This window comes from Phocoena sinus, chromosome 3 (genome assembly GCF_008692025.1).
Source record: "Phocoena sinus isolate mPhoSin1 chromosome 3, mPhoSin1.pri, whole genome shotgun sequence".
Lineage (NCBI taxonomy): Eukaryota > Metazoa > Chordata > Mammalia > Artiodactyla > Phocoenidae > Phocoena > Phocoena sinus.
Window position 1 is genome coordinate 11,856,314 of NC_045765.1, and position 18,249 is coordinate 11,874,562.

The 18,249-nt window shown below is 55.7% G+C and overlaps 1 protein-coding gene across 2 annotated transcripts; it reads left to right on the top strand.

Moving 5' to 3' along the window:
* The first annotated feature begins 474 nt into the window (after positions 1-474).
* On the top strand, positions 475-15,387 carry PDE4C (phosphodiesterase 4C). 2 transcript variants are annotated; one of them, XM_032628730.1, is made up of 15 exons: positions 475-2,845; positions 5,831-6,022; positions 6,711-6,747; positions 6,833-6,906; positions 7,139-7,191; positions 7,487-7,599; positions 7,680-7,773; positions 8,311-8,474; positions 8,674-8,772; positions 9,204-9,368; positions 9,455-9,554; positions 10,188-10,342; positions 12,220-12,342; positions 12,599-12,781; positions 13,308-15,387. In XM_032628730.1, exons 1-15 carry the CDS (start codon positions 2,451-2,453, stop codon positions 13,695-13,697), a joined length of 2,337 nt encoding a protein of 778 aa, XP_032484621.1. In that variant the 5' UTR covers positions 475-2,450; the 3' UTR covers positions 13,698-15,387. The 2 variants fall into 2 exon arrangements, with proteins under 2 accessions (XP_032484621.1, XP_032484622.1); XM_032628731.1 differs by lacking the exon at positions 9,204-9,368.
* The last annotated feature ends 2,862 nt before the right edge of the window (positions 15,388-18,249 follow it).

Genomic DNA, 18,249 nt, shown 5'->3' on the forward strand with positions numbered 1-18,249 from the left:
CATCTGCACTTGTGACTCAGCCTCCACCCTCCTCTATCTAGATTCTTCAAAGGGAGACTTTCCTGGTTGTCCAGTGGTTAAGACTCTGCGCTTCCGATGCAGGGGGTGCGGGTTTGATACGTGGTCAGGAAACTAAGATCTCACATGTCCTGGAGTGTGGCCAAAACTTTTTTTTTTTTTTTAGAAAAGCAAAAAAAGATAACTAGATTCTTCAGGCGGACTTGGGCAAGTCATCTCTCCTCTCCAGACAGACTCATACCAGCTAGAGACAACACAGAGTGATCTGTGCTGTGATGGAGAGAGATCCGGGTGCCGTGGGGCCCAGAGGAGGCTTCTGACCCAGCTTTTGGAGGTAGGGGGTGAGGAAGGACTGCTCGGAAGAAGTGACATCTAAGCTTAGCCTGAAGGGTAAAGAGAAGTCAGCCGGGAGGAGTGCAGGGAAGGGTATGCCAAGCAGAAGGAACAGAATGTGCAAAGCTTCAGACTTATGGTATACTTGTCCATAAAACGGGTGTAACAGCACCCACCTCCTGTCTCACGGGGGCCACCTGGTGGCAGAGGAGACAAGCGCTTGCCCAGGGAAGAGGCTCAAATAGGGGAAATTGAGACACCGAAGTGTTAAGGACATTAGAGGCTGCTGGGCACCTCCTCAGGTCACATAGCATGCAAGGACAAAGTTAGGGTGAGACAAAGTCACGTCAACCCCTCCTTTGGCCTCTGCCCCTTCCTGGGTGAAGCTTGGGGTCATCTCCCAGGGTCAAGCAGGCCAGGTTGTGAATGCTGAATCTTGGCTGTGTGGCTCAGTTTCTCTATCCAAAAAGCGATTGATAATGCATTACCGTTAAAACTGGTTATAAAGTATTTAAAGTTGAATCTATTAATGAAACATTAATATTAAAACTATTGATAAAGCATTAATGTCAGAGTAGCACCTGGGACTGCAGAGGAGATGGAGCCATGGGGAGAGGCTGGGGAGGCTGCCAACCTAGGCTTGAATGACCTCAGGCAATGAGCACACCTCTCTGTGCCTTGGTTTCCCCAGCCACAAAATGGGAAGAATAGTCCCCACTTTATAGAGTTGCTCTGAAAATAAAATGACTTTTACATGCACAGCCCTTGGGTCAGCACCGGGAGAGCAAGGAGTGCTCAGTTCGTACCCATGTGTTTAGCCTTAACCTTCCATTTTATGTTTGTGAATTCAGAAGGACTGCATCTCCTCAGTCTCTCCTTGGGGATATGCGAACACTGAGAGTCTCCCCCATGGGGCTGAGGTGGTGTCAAGGCTCCTTGGACCCAGCCCCAGTCTCTCCACTAGACTGATCCTGGCGGCCTCTATCCCCTGGGGACAAGCTATAATTAGGTATAGCCACAGCAGCTACAGATGGTATTTTTGTCTTGGGGACAGAGAGTCTGATTCCCACCAGGTGTCCGGTTGCAGGGCCACAGGGACAGAAGGGGGTTCCCAGCCAGACCCTTGAGACTCTCTGTCCTCCTGAGCCCCAGTGTGACTCCTCTGTGAGCCTCCATTTTCTCATCTATACAACGGGGACCATAGTATGATTGAGATGTCAGGGGAGGGTCAGGGTCTCACCACTGAAGCCCTGATCTCCCGAAATAGTATCTCACATCCCCCCAGGATTGCCAGAAACCTGGGTGGCATTTGTCTGGGACACCCAAAACTAGTGCAGTCCCCTGGGGCAAGGCCCAGGCAGGGGGCTTGTTATCCCACAGCAGGACACAGTCAGGCCCATAACTTCTGTGTGGCCTCAGGTGGGCCTAGGTTGCTTCTGCCTGAGAGGTGGGTGTTCTGGGTCTTGCCTCCAAGTGTGACATTCTCTGAGACTTGGTTTCCTTTTCTGAAGAATGGGGCAAGACCACCCAACCCCAGCATTCTGAGGGTAGGCCAGCTGGTACAGACCCCTGAACAGCCCCCCTGATACCAGGGGCAAGGCTTCCCTTTCCAAGGGTCCTTCCTGGGGTGGGCGGTGGCAGCTGAAGCTTCACAGGACCGGAAGGCCTGGCAGGAGTGGAGTACGGATGTTTGTCCAGTAGAGACAGCAGGAGAGGGGAAACGATCCAGAGACAGGGCCTGGGGAATGTCAGAGCAGGTGGAGGTCATGTGGGGACTTGTGGAGGGGGACAGGAAGAGGGGGAGCTGCCTTGCCGTGAAGACTTGCATCTGTTACCGCTTTTCTCCAAGCCTCAGTTCCCCACCTGGCAAAGGATTAAAGGTTTGTAGTTTCTGAGCAGCCCCTTGGTGGCTCAGTCCTCAGTTTCTCCATCTGGAAAATGGGTAGAGGGGTATTGCAAGCACTGTGTGGGATCTGGGCAGCCCCTCGGCAAACTCTGTGTCTCGGTGACTCCCTGATAATGGAGAGCGCTTCCTTTTTTGACTTCTGTGTCTCTTTTCAGCCAAGTTATCAGCTGAGCAAGCTGCACTACCGGGGGACATGGTGGCAGAGGGAAGTGGTATAAGATGCGGTTTCTGGGCTCCCCCAAAGGGGAAGCAGAGAGTGTCCCGTCTAGCTCAGTGCCTCGGTTTCCCCATTTGTCCCGGTGAGGGCGTCCCTGAGCGGTCCTGCGGCGAAGGCGGGGCGGGTGCGCCTCCTGCCCTCTCCCCGCCGGGCCCCGCCCCCGTGGTTGTCCAGAAAAGGTCCCGCGCAGCCTGTACTCCGTCCAGCCTCCACGCGGTCTTGGCGATGCAGGGTCCCCCTGCGCCCGCCCCGGCCCCTGTGCCCAGCTCCCCCCGGGGATCCCCGCGCGGCTCCCCCGGGCTCTTCAGGAAGCTCCTGGTGAACCAGAGCATCCGCCTGCAGCGGCGCTTCACCGTGGCCCATCCGCTGTGGTGAGGCGAGACAGTGGGCCTCGCAGGGCTCATGGGAACAGCCGGGCTGGAGGTGGGAAGGGCAGAGTCAAGGACAGCTGGGGCCAGGTTGGGGGTCAGGGCATAAAGGCTCTGCCTCTTTGCCCTTTCTCGGTATCTCTCTCCCTCTGTCCTATCTCTGTCTCTTTTAGTTGATGACTGTCTCTCTCCATCTCTGTTTCCCTCCACCCACCGCCTGGACACACGCCCAGGGGACCAGCCGTCTGTCCCTCTCCAGCTGTGCGGCCTGGAGCAGGACGGGCTGAGGCTCACGTCTCCTTCTGACCCTCGCCAACCCGGGGCAGGCGGGCTGAGAGTCCTGGAGGTGGAGGGAAGAGGGTCACTCCTCCCCTTGGTCTGCCCCCGCCATCCGTTCTGGCGCCAGCAACGGGATGGCCTGGTGGCCTCACACTAAGCCCTCGATCTCCGCGGAGGAAGAAGTGATTTGATGGAGGCCTTTGAGGCAGGGTGTTCGCGGTGTAAGAGAGCTTGTTGCGCACCCGCGCAGAGCGCCGCCTCTGCGCAGCCCCACTCGGTTGCGTTCTCCAAGGACTCGTTCCACCGCTTTAGGTTCGAATTCCGGCCCTTCAGGAAGCGACTGTCACATCGTGGGTCGCAGGGCAGAGGCTGGGGTTGGAGGTGGGGCTGGTGGGCGCCGACTGGGTCTCATACCTTGCGCTTGGCTCGTGCGGTTTTCTTACTTGGTAATTTGGCATCTTGCGGCTCAGAGACTAAAGGTCCCTTCTCCAAGGTCACACGGCCAGTGGCAGCTGGTGGAGAGGGAGGCAGTTGTGACGATGGTCCCTGATGGGCCATTTCAGGCCGAGACTGGGGTCCCGGGTCCGGGAGAGCGCCCCCAGGGCACCAGAAGCTTGCGAAGAGGGGTCCCCGCCGAGGGCTCCGGAGTGAGCACGGGAGCGTCGAGGACGTCAAGGGCGTGAGGCTGGGCGAGGGCAGGTCTCTCCGAGGCCCCTGTGCTTCAGTTTACCTGTCTAACGGATGGACAGACGCGCCGTTCCCACAGTCGGTGCGAGCTCCTCCCCGCTGCCCGCGTCATGGAACCACGGCCTGACCCAGCAGCTCTCGGCTAAGTTTAGAGCAGAAAGAAAAACAGCTTCCGCCGTAGCGACAAAACCCCGGCTCAGCCCTTAACTCTCCGTGCTCGCTACTTGGATTCGAACCCAGCACGCTGTGGCCTCTCCCGGCCTCCGTTTCCCTATTCATCCATAGGTGTGCTTTTCCCAGAACTTTTGGGGAGATGAGAGGGAGGGGTAGGTGGTAGCCACGCCCAGGCCTCCCCCTCTGAGCACAGGTTTAGGGTATCCACCGCCACTAGCCCGCCCCCAAGAGTGTCTCTCCTCCAGTCACCCGGCACACTCGGAGGCCGGGTAAGAGGTAAGAAGTCCCGCCCCTCCGGGTGACGTCACGAAGCGGGAACTCAGAAACGCTGGACTTGGGCTTCTCCAGGAGCCCCAGAACCCGAACAGACCGACAGCGGTCGGACATAGCCGAACACCCGAGTGAGGCCGGACTAAGCCGAATATGCCCGACCTGGCCCGAGTGCCACCCGGACTTGCTCGAAAACCTGGCGCGACTGGACGTAGCCGAACACGCCCGAACGCATCCGAACCTACCCGAATGCGGTCGGTTGTAGCCGAATTCTACCGAACTCACCCGACTGAACTCAGGGGAAGAGGTCCAATCCTGTATGATCAGACCCAGCTTAGTCAAACCTGGCCGTACTTGACCGAGCCGGACCGAATCCAGCTGAACCGGACAGAATCCTGCCGAATTCCCCACCCCCAACCCGGTCTGAGCCGAATTCCCTGCTCGGAGTCTTCCGGCAGGCGCCGATCCCATCCGTGGACTGGGATGGGGTAACCTGGAGGGGGACCAGGTGGACACTGGCCCTCGGCCAGGAGGGGCGTGTCTAGGGGGCGGCCCCTGGAGTCTTCCTGTCTCCGTCTTTCCTGCCCGTTCCCTTCTCAGAAACCTGTGACTCACTTGCAGCCCCTCTCCCTGGTTGCTAACTCCCCCTCCCACACTTCTGTTCTAGCCCCATGCCCCCTGCCACTCTTTCTCTGACCTCTGACTCGAAGGGTGAGAGTAGTAGATCCCCCTTATTCCGTCAGAGTGTGGCTGGAGGGAGGGATGGGAGGGGCGGTTGGGGATTGCCTGGAACAGGAGGAGGACGGTGCTCTGGGGAGAGGACACATCCTGTGCAAAGGCCCAGAGGTGGAAGAGAACAGGCAGAGCGTTCAGGTCAAAAATAAAGCAGAAGAACTGGGGAGCTAAGGATAGGGCCAGAGCGAGCTGGAGGCGTGGTTGGTGAGATTGGGGTGGGGCCATACGGGCTGGAGCTGGGGAAAGGGGACAGGTGGTCCAGGGCGTAGCCAAAGCTGGCTGGGGATGGGGCCTCTCCTGGCTGTGAGGAGTCTTCGAGTGTGCCCCGTCTAGGCGGGACCCAGATCCCATCCAGAGAGGAAAGCCCAGGAAGTCGTTTCCAATCCCCATGAACTTACCCTGCGACATGGACCTCAGTTTACTCCTTAGTAATACGGGAGCCCTGTCACTCTCCTCAGGTGCTCGGTTGTAACTCCCTAAAAGCACCCTGGGGATGAAGTCTACCACACCCATATTAGAAACAAAGTTGTTGATGTCCATAGAAAAGCTGAGACCTACCCATGGTCACAACAGCCACTTGGAGACAGATCTGAAACTCATGTCCTGGAGTCCAGATTAGTCCCAGTGGAAAAGACTCTGGGGTACAGAGGTGGAGATGGAGGCGTGAGAGACGCAGTGTCCCTGAGTAGGGGTGTGACCGTGGGACAGATGGACAAGCTGCAGGCCACTCCTAACCAGCCCACCACGTGGCCCCAGGGAGGATGTGACAAAACTGATATAGGCCATGACCCAGCATCCATATGCCAGGACCCTCGGCTCTGACTATGACTCCTTTTCCTTCAGCTTGGACCTGGAAAATGGGCTATCAGGCGGAAGAAGCGCCCTGGACCATCAGGCTGGGTCTGGCCTTGGCCGGGTCATCCAAGCCCCTGCCCAGCACAGCCAGAGGCGGGAGTCCTTCCTGTACCGCTCAGACAGTGACTACGAACTCTCGTCCAAGACCATGTCCCGGAACTCCTCTGTGGCTAGCGACCTGTGAGTCTGAGGCTGGGGGATAATACTGCTTTCTACTTCCTTCCTTCCTTTATTCCTCCATTCGGTACCCCTCCTTCAAATGACCGTTTGAGGTGGGCCTTAAAGTTTATGTAGGAGTTTGCCTATTTGCTTGTTCAGTAGGACATGCTAAGAATGATATCCAGTGATCCTCTGTGCTTCACTTTAGGCTGGGGTTGCGTGGCAATCCACTGACATTAAGGCCAATTAACAGCAACCGAACGTACACTTTGATTTGAGCTTTCTGGTAGCAATAATTTCCTGCCTCTACTAAGACCCCTGTTGCCCCTGGGACTCAGATTCTCCATTTGTGAGATGGGGATAAAGTGAGTGATTGGTCAGAGGGGCTGTGGCTGCTTTCAGAGAAGAGTCAGGTGAGGGGAGTCCAGGAACTACTAGGAAGACACCCAAAAGAGGGAGTCGGGACAGGAGGATGCCCTCAGCTGAGGGCACAGTGTGGGTAAAAGCTGAAAGATGGGGGACTTCCCTGGCGGTCCAGTGCTTAAGACTCTGCGCTTCCACTGCAGGGGGCACGGGTTCAATAACTAAGATCCCGCATGCCGCGTGGCGCAAAAAAGGAAAAAAAAAAAAAAACCCAGAAAAAACTGGAAGATGGGAACGTGTGGGAGGGCTCCTTCTGACCGCCCTTCCATGTCTGGTCTCCCCGCAGACACGGAGAAGACGTGATTGTGACACCCTTTGCCCAGGTGGGTACCCACCTCTCCTTTCTCCCGTGTGCCGGGCAGGTAGAGCCGACCCCTCCTTCCCAACGCTGGCCACCCCCCCTCGCAGGTCCTGGCCAGTCTGAGGACGGTTCGGAGCAACGTTGCGGCCCTTGCCCACCTGCAAGGCAGCGGGGCAGCCAAGTACGCAGGGGGCGGGGCGGGGGCGGGGCCTTGCGGAGAGAAGGGCAGGGCCTGGCGGAGAGGGGCGGGATCAGAAGACAAGGTGGGCGAAGCAGAGGCGGGGCACGGGCTGAAAGGGCGCGGCTGGCAATTCGGGGATCGGGGGAAGAGGAGGAGGGGCAGGGGCCAGGAGGTCTTGCGGGGCGGGGCCCTATGGGTGGGGCAGGCCGCTCCTGAGCCGATTGTACTGCAGGCAGGCATGCGTCGGGAACACCCCATCTGGCAGTCAGCCCCCTCCACCAACAGGTAATGCGCCTGCTCCTATCCCCTCCTTCCACTGTGGGACAGCTGTGAACTTCCTCTCTATGGGGACCTCCCCAGCCCATGAATCCTTGGGCTGTGCTAATTGTAAACCTCCCCCACCACCCCACCCCGCCATCCCCCCGCCCAAACACCCTTGGGGATGCGGAGATCCTGGGGTCCTGAGTGGCCTCATTCTCACTGGGAAGGGATCCAGGGTCCAGATGCAGAGATGGGAGCAGGAGGGGCACATGGTTCCCAAGTGGGGGTGGGGCAGGCCCCTGACCAGCTTGGCCCCCAGAGGACACTGGGCAGAAGCTGGCTTTGGAGACACTGGACGAGCTGGATTGGTGTTTGGATCAGCTGGAGACACTGCAGGCGCGGCACTCGGTGGGGGAGATGGCCTCCAACAAGGTTAGTAGGGCCAGATAACTGAGATCACTTGCCTATGTCCACAGTGCCCCTATCATCACTGACATCACCTTCCCCTGCAGTTCAAGTGGATGCTGAACCGGGAGCTGACTCACCTGTCTGAAGCCAGCAGCTCTGGGAACCAAGTGTCTGAGTACATATCCCAAACCTTCCTGGGTGAGCTATGGTGGGTCACTGACTAGGCCACATTACAGAGGTAGGAGGATGGAAGGGAAAGAAAGACTTCTGCTACAGACCTTAACTGAGGAAGATAGAACCAGACACGGACACCCCCAGCCCCATGAGGCAGGGCTGGACCAGAGGGAGGGACAGGAGGATCTTCCAGGAGGAGGGGGACATTAAAGTTAGGGTTTTGAAGCATTAGTAGAAGTTTGCCAAGGAGGAGATAGAGGGAACGACAGAGCTGGGTCTCCAGCTTGGGAGACAGAAAGGACATTTGACTGTTTTGGGAGAAATACTAAGCTCCAGGTGCCCAGGGGCCATGTCCAGCAGAAGAGGTCACTGAGATCAGCCTTGAACAGAGGAGAAGGGTATCTACAGGCCAGAAAGGACTTTACTCTGAGATTACTTTGGTCCAGGTAAAAAGGAAATACGTTGATCTTGAGGCTTGGCAAGGTCCAGTACTTGAGGCCAAGCAGGCCAACCCTAGCAGGTGAATTGACTTCTCTGAGCCCTACCCTGCCCCATCTACAGACCAGCAGACTGAGGTGGAGTTGCCCAGGGTGACCCCCACGGAGCCCCCAAAGCCCATGTCCCAGATCAGCGGCCTGCGTGGACTCCCCCACAGTACCAGCCTTTCTGCAGCCACTGTCCCACGCTTTGGGGTCCAGACTGATCAGGAGGGACAACTGGCCAAGGTGGGTTTACAATAGGAATGCTGAGACCCAGGTTTGAATCCTGGCTCTGTGTGGCTACCCTATTTTGGGCCTCAGTTTGCCCACCTATATACTGACCAGGTGGGGCTCAGTGTAGGACCTGAGTCCTGGGGATGGGGGTTGAGGCTCCAGAGTCTGGGGAAGTTGGTTTGCAGTTAAGCTCCAGTCCTTCACATTTTAGGAGCTGGAAGACACCAAGAAGTGGGGGCTTGATGTGTTCAAGGTGGCAGAGCTAAGTGGGAACCGGCCCCTCACAGCTATCATGTTCAGCATCTTTCAGGTACCTCCCCTGCCCTTGGCTTCTAATACCCTTGTGTTTCCTTCACTCCTTCCTACCTCAGGACCTCAGGGGGCACATATTCTTCAAATCCTCCCTAACATCCCTGAATGGGGTCATTTGAGCAGGGGCATTGAAGGATGGATAGGCATTTGTTAGGTTTAAAAGTTCACTGCTGATTGGCAACAAGACTCAAGCCTCAGCCTTGGGCCAGGCCTGAAGAGATCCAGTCTGTAGGGAACAACTGTGGGGTCAGAGATGAGCCAGAGGGGAAGGACAGAGACCAGGGGAGTTCAGAGGGAGAGCAGGGAGGGCATCCTGGAAGAGGGGGCACTTGAGAGATGGATAGGGATTCAGAAGGAGAGAAGGCATAGGAATAGTGTGTGCTGCCACCCAGAGGCCGAGGCCCTGACTGGGGCCCTGTGATGCACCAGGAACGGGACCTGCTCAAGACATTTCGGATCCCAGCAGACACACTTGCCACCTACCTACTGACACTGGAGGGTCACTACCACAACGATGTGGCCTACCACAATAGCCTACACGCCGCTGACGTGGCCCAGTCTACACATGTGCTGCTGGCCACACCTGCGCTTGAGGTAGGGCCCTACAGCTGCAGGCAGCCCTGGTGCGTGCAGGGCACAGAGAGCCTGCCCCTCACCTCTTATGCTCCATGCCCACTCAGGCCGTGTTCACTGACCTGGAAGTCCTGGCTGCCATCTTTGCAAGCGCCATCCATGATGTGGATCATCCTGGGGTCTCCAATCAGTTTCTCATTAACACCAGTGAGTTAGGGGGCTGGGCCCTGCCACCACCTGTCAATCAAGTGATGTTAGGTGGTCCCGTTCCTGCTCTGAGTCTCCCTGTTTGTGAAATGACTGCCACAATCTTCCCTCCCTTAGGTGCTGAGAGCAGACCCAGATATACAGTAGATACTCAGTAAATGAGAGAATAACAAATGTGACAGAGCTGATTTGGGCCCACTGAGATTTTAAAGTTTAGGATCCTTTGTGGTGTCAGAAAAACTCAGTCGACAAGTAATTATTGGGTACCTCTTATATACATCCCTGGAGAGCTGGAGATAAGAGTGGAGCCCTCTCACTTGAGGATCCCAGGGTCTAATAAGACAAAGACTTGGTAGTTCACTCAACCAGCACACAGCACTGTCTCCTGCCATGCCAAGTCCCCAAGGAGTCACCAGTCTCGAGGAGGTAGAGCTGAACACAGATGCCCCCAGCCTCGCAGAGTCAGGGCAGGGCCGTGGGGGGAGACAGGGTCCTAGAAGGCTTCCTGGAGGATGGGGCATTGGAGTTGGGGCTTCAATGCATGAGTAGGAGTTTACCGAGAATTTACAGAACCGGCCTTTGGGTGGAGTGGGTTGGGTGGGCAGATCTTGAGGTGCTCCACCTCCCCTACAGACTCAGAGCTTGCACTTATGTACAATGATACCTCCATGCTGGAGAACCACCACCTGGCTGTGGGCTTCAAGCTGCTGCAGGCAGAGAACTGTGACATCTTCCAGAACCTCACCACCAAGCAGCGGCTGAGTCTGCGCAGGATGGTCATCGACATGGTGAGACAACAACGATGGATGGGGTGGGGCGATCTTGGTATGGCTGGGGGTTCAGTTGGACCAGGGCATGGCCCCATTCTGAGTCCGAGCTTCCTGGTCTGTAAAATGGGGCAATGACTGTCCAAGCCTTGGGTAGGGGTGACTAGGCCCTTGGTCAGGCTAATCAGGTCTTGGATGTGATTCACGCGCAAATGATGTGGAAACTTTCTGGGGTTTCAGGTGCAACTTTTCTGACCCTTAAGTCTGTGCATCTGATATTTGTCGAGTTGGGAGACACCAGTACGTTTTGGGGTCTTGTGCATCAACTCATTTATTTAACAAGCATTTATTGAGCATCCATTGTGCTTGTCCTGTGACAGTGACCATTAGAATTCTGGCCTTTATGAAACTCACAGTCTGTGGGGGAGATGGACACATAGGTGGGAGCCATGTTGGGGGGCCCACAAGCAGAGCCATGATGGGGGACCTGTAGACAGAGCTGTGATGGAGAGATGCTCAAGGTTGAGGAGGGCTTCCCCAGGAGAGAACACTGAAGTCAGGGCCTGAAGAGTGTAGAGGACCATGGGGTGAGGAGGAGTGTTCCCAGCAGAGGGAACAGCATGTGGGGAGGGCTCAGAGGAAACCAGGCTCCAAGTGAAGAGGAACTAAAAGTTTGCTGAGGGAGAGTGGGGGCTCTGGGCAGTGGGCACTCCCAGTGGAAGCATCATTTGGTCCAGATGGGAGGTTTGGGGAGAAGTGTTTTTTTAATATTTATTTATTTATTTGGCTGTGCTGGGTCTTAGTTGCCGCATGAGGGATCTTTATTGCAGTGTGCAGGATCTTCGTTGCACCATGCAGGATCTTTAGTTGTGGCACACAGGATCTTTAGTTGCGGCATGCGGGATCTAGTTCCCTGACCAGGGATCGAACCCGGACCCCCTGCATTGGGAACATGGAGTCTTAACTGCTGGACCACCAGGGAAGTCCCCTGGGGAGAAGTTTTGAGACTTCGGTGTGATTCTCAGAGAAGCCCGTGGGTCATTCCTGGGCTGGGTCCGCATGGGTCCAGCTAAATGATTTTTAAGCAGCTGTGCTCAGAGCTGAACTTCCCTTCCGGTGGCTGAAAACAGCCCTCCTGGACACGCAGCAGCCACAGGAAGGTTTGGGGAGCACTCAGTCCACCTGTGGCTCCCACAGCCCTCTGGATAAATCCTCCGCTCCTCCCTGAGGCCCTCCCCACTCTTATCACCCTCACTTGCTCCCATGTTGCTCCTGCACTCGTTTGTTCTAGCCACAACTCTCTCCTCTATGTTCCTCAGCTTATTCAGCCTCAGGACCTTTGCACTGGCCAAGTCATCTGCTGGGCTTCAGGCATGTTTCATGTCAACCCCCAGGTCTAATCTCCCTCCCTCATGCCCTGTCCCACATGTGGGATGCACCCCACAAGCCCAGCAACCTTGGAGAAGGGACTTGTGTGTGTGTGTGTGTGTGTGTGTGTGTGTGTGTGTGTGTGGTACGCGGGCCTTTCACTGTTGTGGCCTCTCCTGTTGCGGAGCACAGGCTCCAGACGCGCAGGCTCAATGGCCATGGCTCACGGGCCCAGCCGCTCCGCGGCATGTGGGATCTTCCCGGACCAGGGCACGAACCCATGTCCCCTGCATCAGCAGGCGGACTCTCAACCACTGCGCCACCAGGGAAGCCCGAGAAGGGACTATTGACTCAGCTTCTCTTGTGAGCTGGGTTTACAGCAAATCTTGATACATGCCCCCATTTGACAGATGAGGACACTGAGGCTCAGAGAGCTGTGGATCCAAGTGGGTGTGGCATCTGGGAAGTGGGGAGTGGGGGTGGGGCAGGCGCTATCCTCATACCTGCCATCCTCCTTCACCTTCCCCCAGGTGCTGGCCACAGACATGTCCAAACACATGAACATCCTGGCTGACCTCAAGACCATGGTGGAGACCAAGAAGGTGACAAGCCTTGGAGTCTTGCTGCTAGACAACTACTCCGACCACATCCAGGTGTGTGGCTGGGCCAGCCCTAAGGTCTTGGTTTCCACACTCTCATTCAACTGCATTTATGAAGTGCCAACTGCGTGCCCAACTTGAAGAAATGGAGGCACATACGGTCACGTGGCTGTGCCTTAGCCACCCTTTCCCCTGCCCAGCCTCAGTTTCCCCACCTGTAAGATGGGTATGTCCATGGCGCCAGCCTCTGGGGCGGGTGCCAGGCCTGGGGTGGCCTGGCCTGAGCCTTCCCGAGCCTCGGTCTCACCAGGTCTTGCAGAGCCTGGTGCACTGTGCCGACCTCAGCAACCCCACCAAGCCGCTGCCGCTCTACCGCCAGTGGACAGACCGCATCATGGCTGAGTTCTTCCAGCAGGGCGACCGTGAGCGCGAATCAGGCCTGGACATCAGCCCTATGTGCGATAAGCACACGGCCTCAGTGGAGAAGTCCCAGGTCTGAGGGTGACTGAGCCGAGCTGGTGGGCACTGGGGAGGTGGGAGGGAAAGGAGTGGCTGAGCTGACCCCACGAGTCCTGGCTTGACCCCTGGCTGGCAAATGAGAGGATGTGGCCTAAGGGTCTGCACTGGGCTGTGTAGAGTCAGGCCTGGTATGTATTTCCTCTGGGCTGTCGAAAGAGAGATCTTCACTCACTTGTGGAGTTTGGAAGTATCTGTTCTGAGTGACATAGGAGATTCTTGAGGTGCTCCCAGTCTGGGGGACACATTCATCCAGCTCTGAGGAGTCAGAGCTGAGGTAGAGGGAAAGACTTAGGGGTTGGGGGAGCTCAAAAGGGGCAGAGGAGTCTTCCAAGAGGAGGGGTTATTTGAAGAGGGTTTCGAAGGATGTGTAGGAGTTGGGAAATGGCATTCCAGGCAGAGGGAACAACCCGGGCAAAGGCCTGGGGGCTGGACTGGGTCTAGGTTCCATGGTAACACACCACCCAGCAACCTCTATCCCCCAACTCCGTATCACCCCACAGGTGGGTTTCATTGACTACATCGCCCACCCACTGTGGGAGACGTGGGCTGACCTGGTACACCCAGATGCACAGGACCTGCTGGACACTCTGGAGGACAACCGCGAGTGGTACCAGAGCAAGATCCCCCGCAGCCCTGTGGACCCCACCAGCCCCAAGCAAGGTGGTCCCGACAGATTCCAGTTTCAGCTGACTCTGCAGGAGGCAGAAGAGGAGGAGGGAGAGGAGGAGGGAGCACTGGGTGGGGAGGCCTCAGAGTCACCTGACACTGAGCTCCTGTCCCCTGAGGCCAGCCCAGACCCTGGGGCCCTATACCTGGACAACCAGAGGACCGTGGGCAAGCCCTGTGTGGACCATGAGGGCAATGTGATGGCTGAGCCTTTGGGCACCTAGTGGTCCCTGAAGGGTGTGTAGACTTTCCAGGAAGAGGTCCCAGGTGGCCCCTGCTTTGCCTTCCCCACCCACTGAGGGAGACAATCAGGCTTTTAGCTACAGACAGGTCTCAGGGTTGAATTGGAGGCACCTGGCGGGATCCATTCTGACCCTGAGCTCAGCTGAGAGAGCTCTCCAAGGAGCTGGGCTGGGGGCAGCCTCTTCCAGGGCCCTTGAGTTCTCCCTCCTGGACTTCAACCCCTGGTGTAGAAAGGGAGTATCTGCCAGGCCCCTTGTGCATCTTCTCCAGTGGTCACTCTTCAGCCACGTCAATCACTTTATTTTTTCATTCTTTATCCGATATTTACCGGGCACCTACTGTGTGCCAGGCCTGTGCCTCTTATGTGCCTCTGGGTTAGCCCTGCACAAGGAGGTGGGGAGTCAGCCTCAAGGAGATGCCCCCTCCCCTAGACACCTCCCCTTCATCTGCAAGGCAGCTCATTACAAGAGAACAAGAACTTGAATGGGAGAATTCTCAGCACGAAAGCTTCATCCAGACCCAGTTCTGTCTCTGGAGCTCTGGTGGGGGGTGATAGGGGCCATGAAAGAGAGGGCTGTGTGTCAGGAACTGTCTCTGAAGACTGATTGAGCCTTCGTTGCTTGTGCACTGGCTGTTGCTTTAAGTTGCTGTGGTTTCTGTCTTCAGGTCTAAGGATCCTAGTTCTCCCTGGTCCCAGGAACCCCTGCTGGCTCCCTTATACTTTCTCCCTCTCTAGAACAGCAACAAAAGCACAGACTTCTCCTCCACGGAAGGTCTCTCGATCTTCTGATTCTGAGGCTGTCTCAGATTCCCCGTAGGGAAAAGGAGGCCTCTGATGCTTTCTTGCGAGTCACAGCCCCTTCTGGGCCTCAGTTTCCCCTCCATGGCCTGATCCTTAGTACTTGGGTAAACTTTGGTTGGAGGGTGGTGTTTGTGACCTCCCTGAAATATCTTAGAAATATGAGGCATTCTCTGGGTTTAAATAAACTCTATCACCCATAATTAGTACCGTGCCCATTTCACGGATGGGGAAGCAGGAGCGGAGAGGTCCTGTGGCCTGAGGGCTCGGGGCCCTGTAGCTGGGGGGCAGACGTTAGCCAGCGGCGCCCCCTGGTGGCTGGAGGCACAGCGGGGAGGCGGGGCGAATTCGGGGCCCTTCCTCGCTTTGCCAGAGGTCTCTCCCGCACCCAGCTTGGTTGAGTTCACCCTGAGGGTGCCGGCCTGGCGCAGAGCAGGTGAGGCGGCTCTGTGCTCAAGTCTCAGATTCAATGCCCGCTTCCGGAGGCCTCAGTATCCCCCCATCCCACCCCCCACCCCCTAGCCTCCCTCCCCGCGTGTCTAATGATTTATACATGGCACGAGTCATCACAGCAGCCCCTGGCTTCAAGAACAGCCTCATTCCTAAATAATTTCATTAATAATTTCATTCCGTGGATGATTCATCGTCATCGCAATTAATGATCAAATGCCACAGAGGGAGAATTAAAGGGCATCTGGATCATGAACTTGGTGCATTTCCTTCCACACTTTTGAAAGGCAGAGAGATTTATGGGATTTTTATTTATATATATTTTTTATCCTTTCCACCTTGCAAGTAATACATGTCACTGTAGAGAATCCGAAAATAATGGAAACATGTAAAGACGAAAATAAAATTCTGCTGTAACCTCACCCACAGATCATCTGCCTTCAGCATTTCACCTTATTTCCCTCTGTTTTTTTCTCTACCCATTCATAAGAACACTCATATGTCCCCCTTCATTTTGGGCCACAGGTATTCCTCCCTCTTCCCCTTACTGACTGCACACTACCCACACTGGTTTTTTAAGACCCCAAGCACAGTCCCACCTCAGGCCCCTGGCACATGCTGTGCCCCCTACCTGGAATACTTCTCTCCTTCATCCTCCCGCTTTGGGTCTCAGCTCAGCATCCCCTTCTCCAGGAAGTCCTTCCTGACCCTCCCCCTCCCACCCCAGGCTGGCACTGGTGGATGCTCTCTGGGAGTCTTTGACAATGTCAACAAATCTCTTAACCTCCCCGAGCCTTTGTCATTTCGCGGGTAAAATGTGCTCTTTGTGAGGATCACAGGATTGTAACAACAGGTATTGTTTGAGGAAAGCATGTCCTGAGCTCTTTCTTCACAGGTATAGAAACTGAGGCTCACAGAGGGGATGAGGAAGAAGTCACTCATATGCTCCAGGTCTCCCATTTCCTCCCATTTAGGGTCCTTCCTGAGGGACATAGTCCTTGCCTTTGTGGCCCACTCTAGACCCAAAGAGGAGGGTGGGAGAAGATCTTTAGGGCCGCTGGGAACTTTCAGCCCTTGTGAACTCCTAGGGTGACTCGTAGGGCCTCAGTTTGCCCTCTGGTGAGGGAGAAAATGTTGCCTGGCCCCCCTTCCTCACAGAGCTGGAGAGGGGTTGTCCCTCGAGCTTGTTTAGTGAGTTCCAGCCTCAGGGCCTTTGAACTCGCTGTTCTTGCTGTCTGGAGCACTGTTCCCCCACTTCTCCCAGTGGCCAGCTCATTCTCCTCCTTCAGATTCCTGCTCAAATGTCACTTCCTCAGAGAGGTCTTCCCTAACCTCAGTGGCCAAAGTCACGCTCCTTCCAATCATTCATTTGTTCATTCATTCATGTCATACCATCACAGGGTACCTACTGTGTCCAAAGGTGTAGGTGCTGGGGACGCCGATCCCCGCCTTTCAAAGCTCACAGCTGGCTATTGGATAAATAAGTCAACATGATCATTTCTAATGGGGATGTATCAGGAAGGAAAACTATGGTGACATGATAGGAGGTGACATGGTGAAATCAGAACTTCTGGAGGGAGGTGGGTGTTGATTGGAGATCTGAAGGGGATGAGAGAGCCAGGCACAGAAAGAGCTGGGGAAATACCTGAGGAAGAGGACACAGCAGGTGCAAAGGCCCTGAGGCAAGGTTGCACCTGGAACCTCGAAGAGGGAATGACTCACCGGAGGAGAAAGATGAGGTAGTGGGATGGGATCTGAGAGGGTTTGGGGCCCTTCTCCTGTGCAGCTCTGTTGCTCGGACCACACAGAACACCTCCCCTCAAGTCTGTAGTCCTCACCTCCAATTCGACCATCCCTAATTCCAGAGCCTTATGCTCATTCTTAACAATAAATCCTTCCATTATTTTTATTTTAAAATACAAAATCCTGGGACTTCCCTGGTGGCGCAGTGGTTAAGAAACCGTCTGCTAATGCAAGGGACACAGGTTCGAGCCCTGGTCCGGGAAGATCCCACATGCCGTGGAGCAACTAAACTCGTGCGCCACAACTACTGAGTCTGTGCGCCACAACTACTGAGTCTGTGTGCCACAACCACTGAAGCCCGCGCGCCTAAAGCCCGTGCTCCGCAACAAGAGAAGCCACCGCAATGAAAAGCCCGCGCACCGCAACGAAGAGTAGCCCCTGCTCGCTGGAACTAGAGAAAGCCCGTGTGTAGCAACGAAGACCCAACGCAGCCAAATAAATAAATGATTAAATACATAAATAAAATAAAATACAAAATCCTTTGTGCAGAAGCTGGTATACATTGGTGTGGGCCTTTACCCTTTGGGGAAAAAAATAAGTGGGTATTTCCGATCGACACCCACGTACAAACCCGGAAGCATGCATTTGGGAGGTCAGGGAGCCTAGCTGCCTCGCACGCCCTCGCCTCCACCTGGGCAGCGCCTGGAACACGCCCCCCCAATCCCCCACCCCAAAGCGGGAACTCGACTGCTGGTCTTCCCGTGGGGAGAGATTGGAGGTGGATTTATATTTATTCATTATCTTTTTCTGAATCTTCCCAGCTCTCCGCAGTGGGTTTGTGATACTTTTATAGTCTGAGTGAAGAGGAGGGACAAAAATGTTATCCTTAGAAAAAAATAGATTTCCCAACTGCAAGGAGAGCTGGAGGGACGTCTCCGCACTTCCGGGGCGCTGGGGGCGGGGGTGGGGGGAGTGGGCGGCCTCCAGGAGCTAAGTTATTCTGGTTTCTAGGAGCCTCTGCAGCTGGCGAGCTTTTTATAAAAAAGACAAGCCCCGCCCCTCGTCTCCTGAAGAGGAATCAGGGAGATCAGAATTTTCCTGGGGCCACACGCCCCCTGCCGGGTGTGGGGACCGGAGTTGGGGTGGAGGGCAGAGACCTGGAATGGAGGCCAAGGTCTCGTTCTTCCTCCCCTCCCCCAATTCTGACTTTTTCACATGAAGACGGATGTGACGGGTCACCTTGGACCCCAAAGTCTCCATCTCTGAGTCTCATTTTGCCAGGATGGAGGAGGGAGGACTCTCTGTCCCTGTCTTTTTAAACTCAGGAACCAGGGAGGAGTAAAGCATCTCCCACCCCTTGTCTGTATTGTTGGGTCTTTGAACCTCGCTCGTATCCTCCCTGTTTCCCAGGTTTTTTACCGCAGACTTTGCGAGTTTAAGGGACAGGCCGTTTTTCTGCCCTACTTCCTGCATTTCGTTGAATTTTTCTCTGGAAAATGGGGAGCAGGAAGGAAAGGGGTTCCTGGAGCGTTCGTTAGCCC

Bases quoted from the DNA above. Each gene is read 5' to 3' on its own strand.
- PDE4C (XM_032628730.1), top strand. From the start codon at position 2,451: ATGGTGGCAGAGGGAAGTGGTATAAGATGCGGTTTCTGGGCTCCCCCA. The intron at 2,846-5,830 runs GTGAGGCGAGAC...CTTTTCCTTCAG, and splicing joins ACCGTGGCCCATCCGCTGTG to CTTGGACCTGGAAAATGGGC. The intron at 9,369-9,454 runs GTAGGGCCCTAC...ATGCCCACTCAG, and splicing joins TGGCCACACCTGCGCTTGAG to GCCGTGTTCACTGACCTGGA.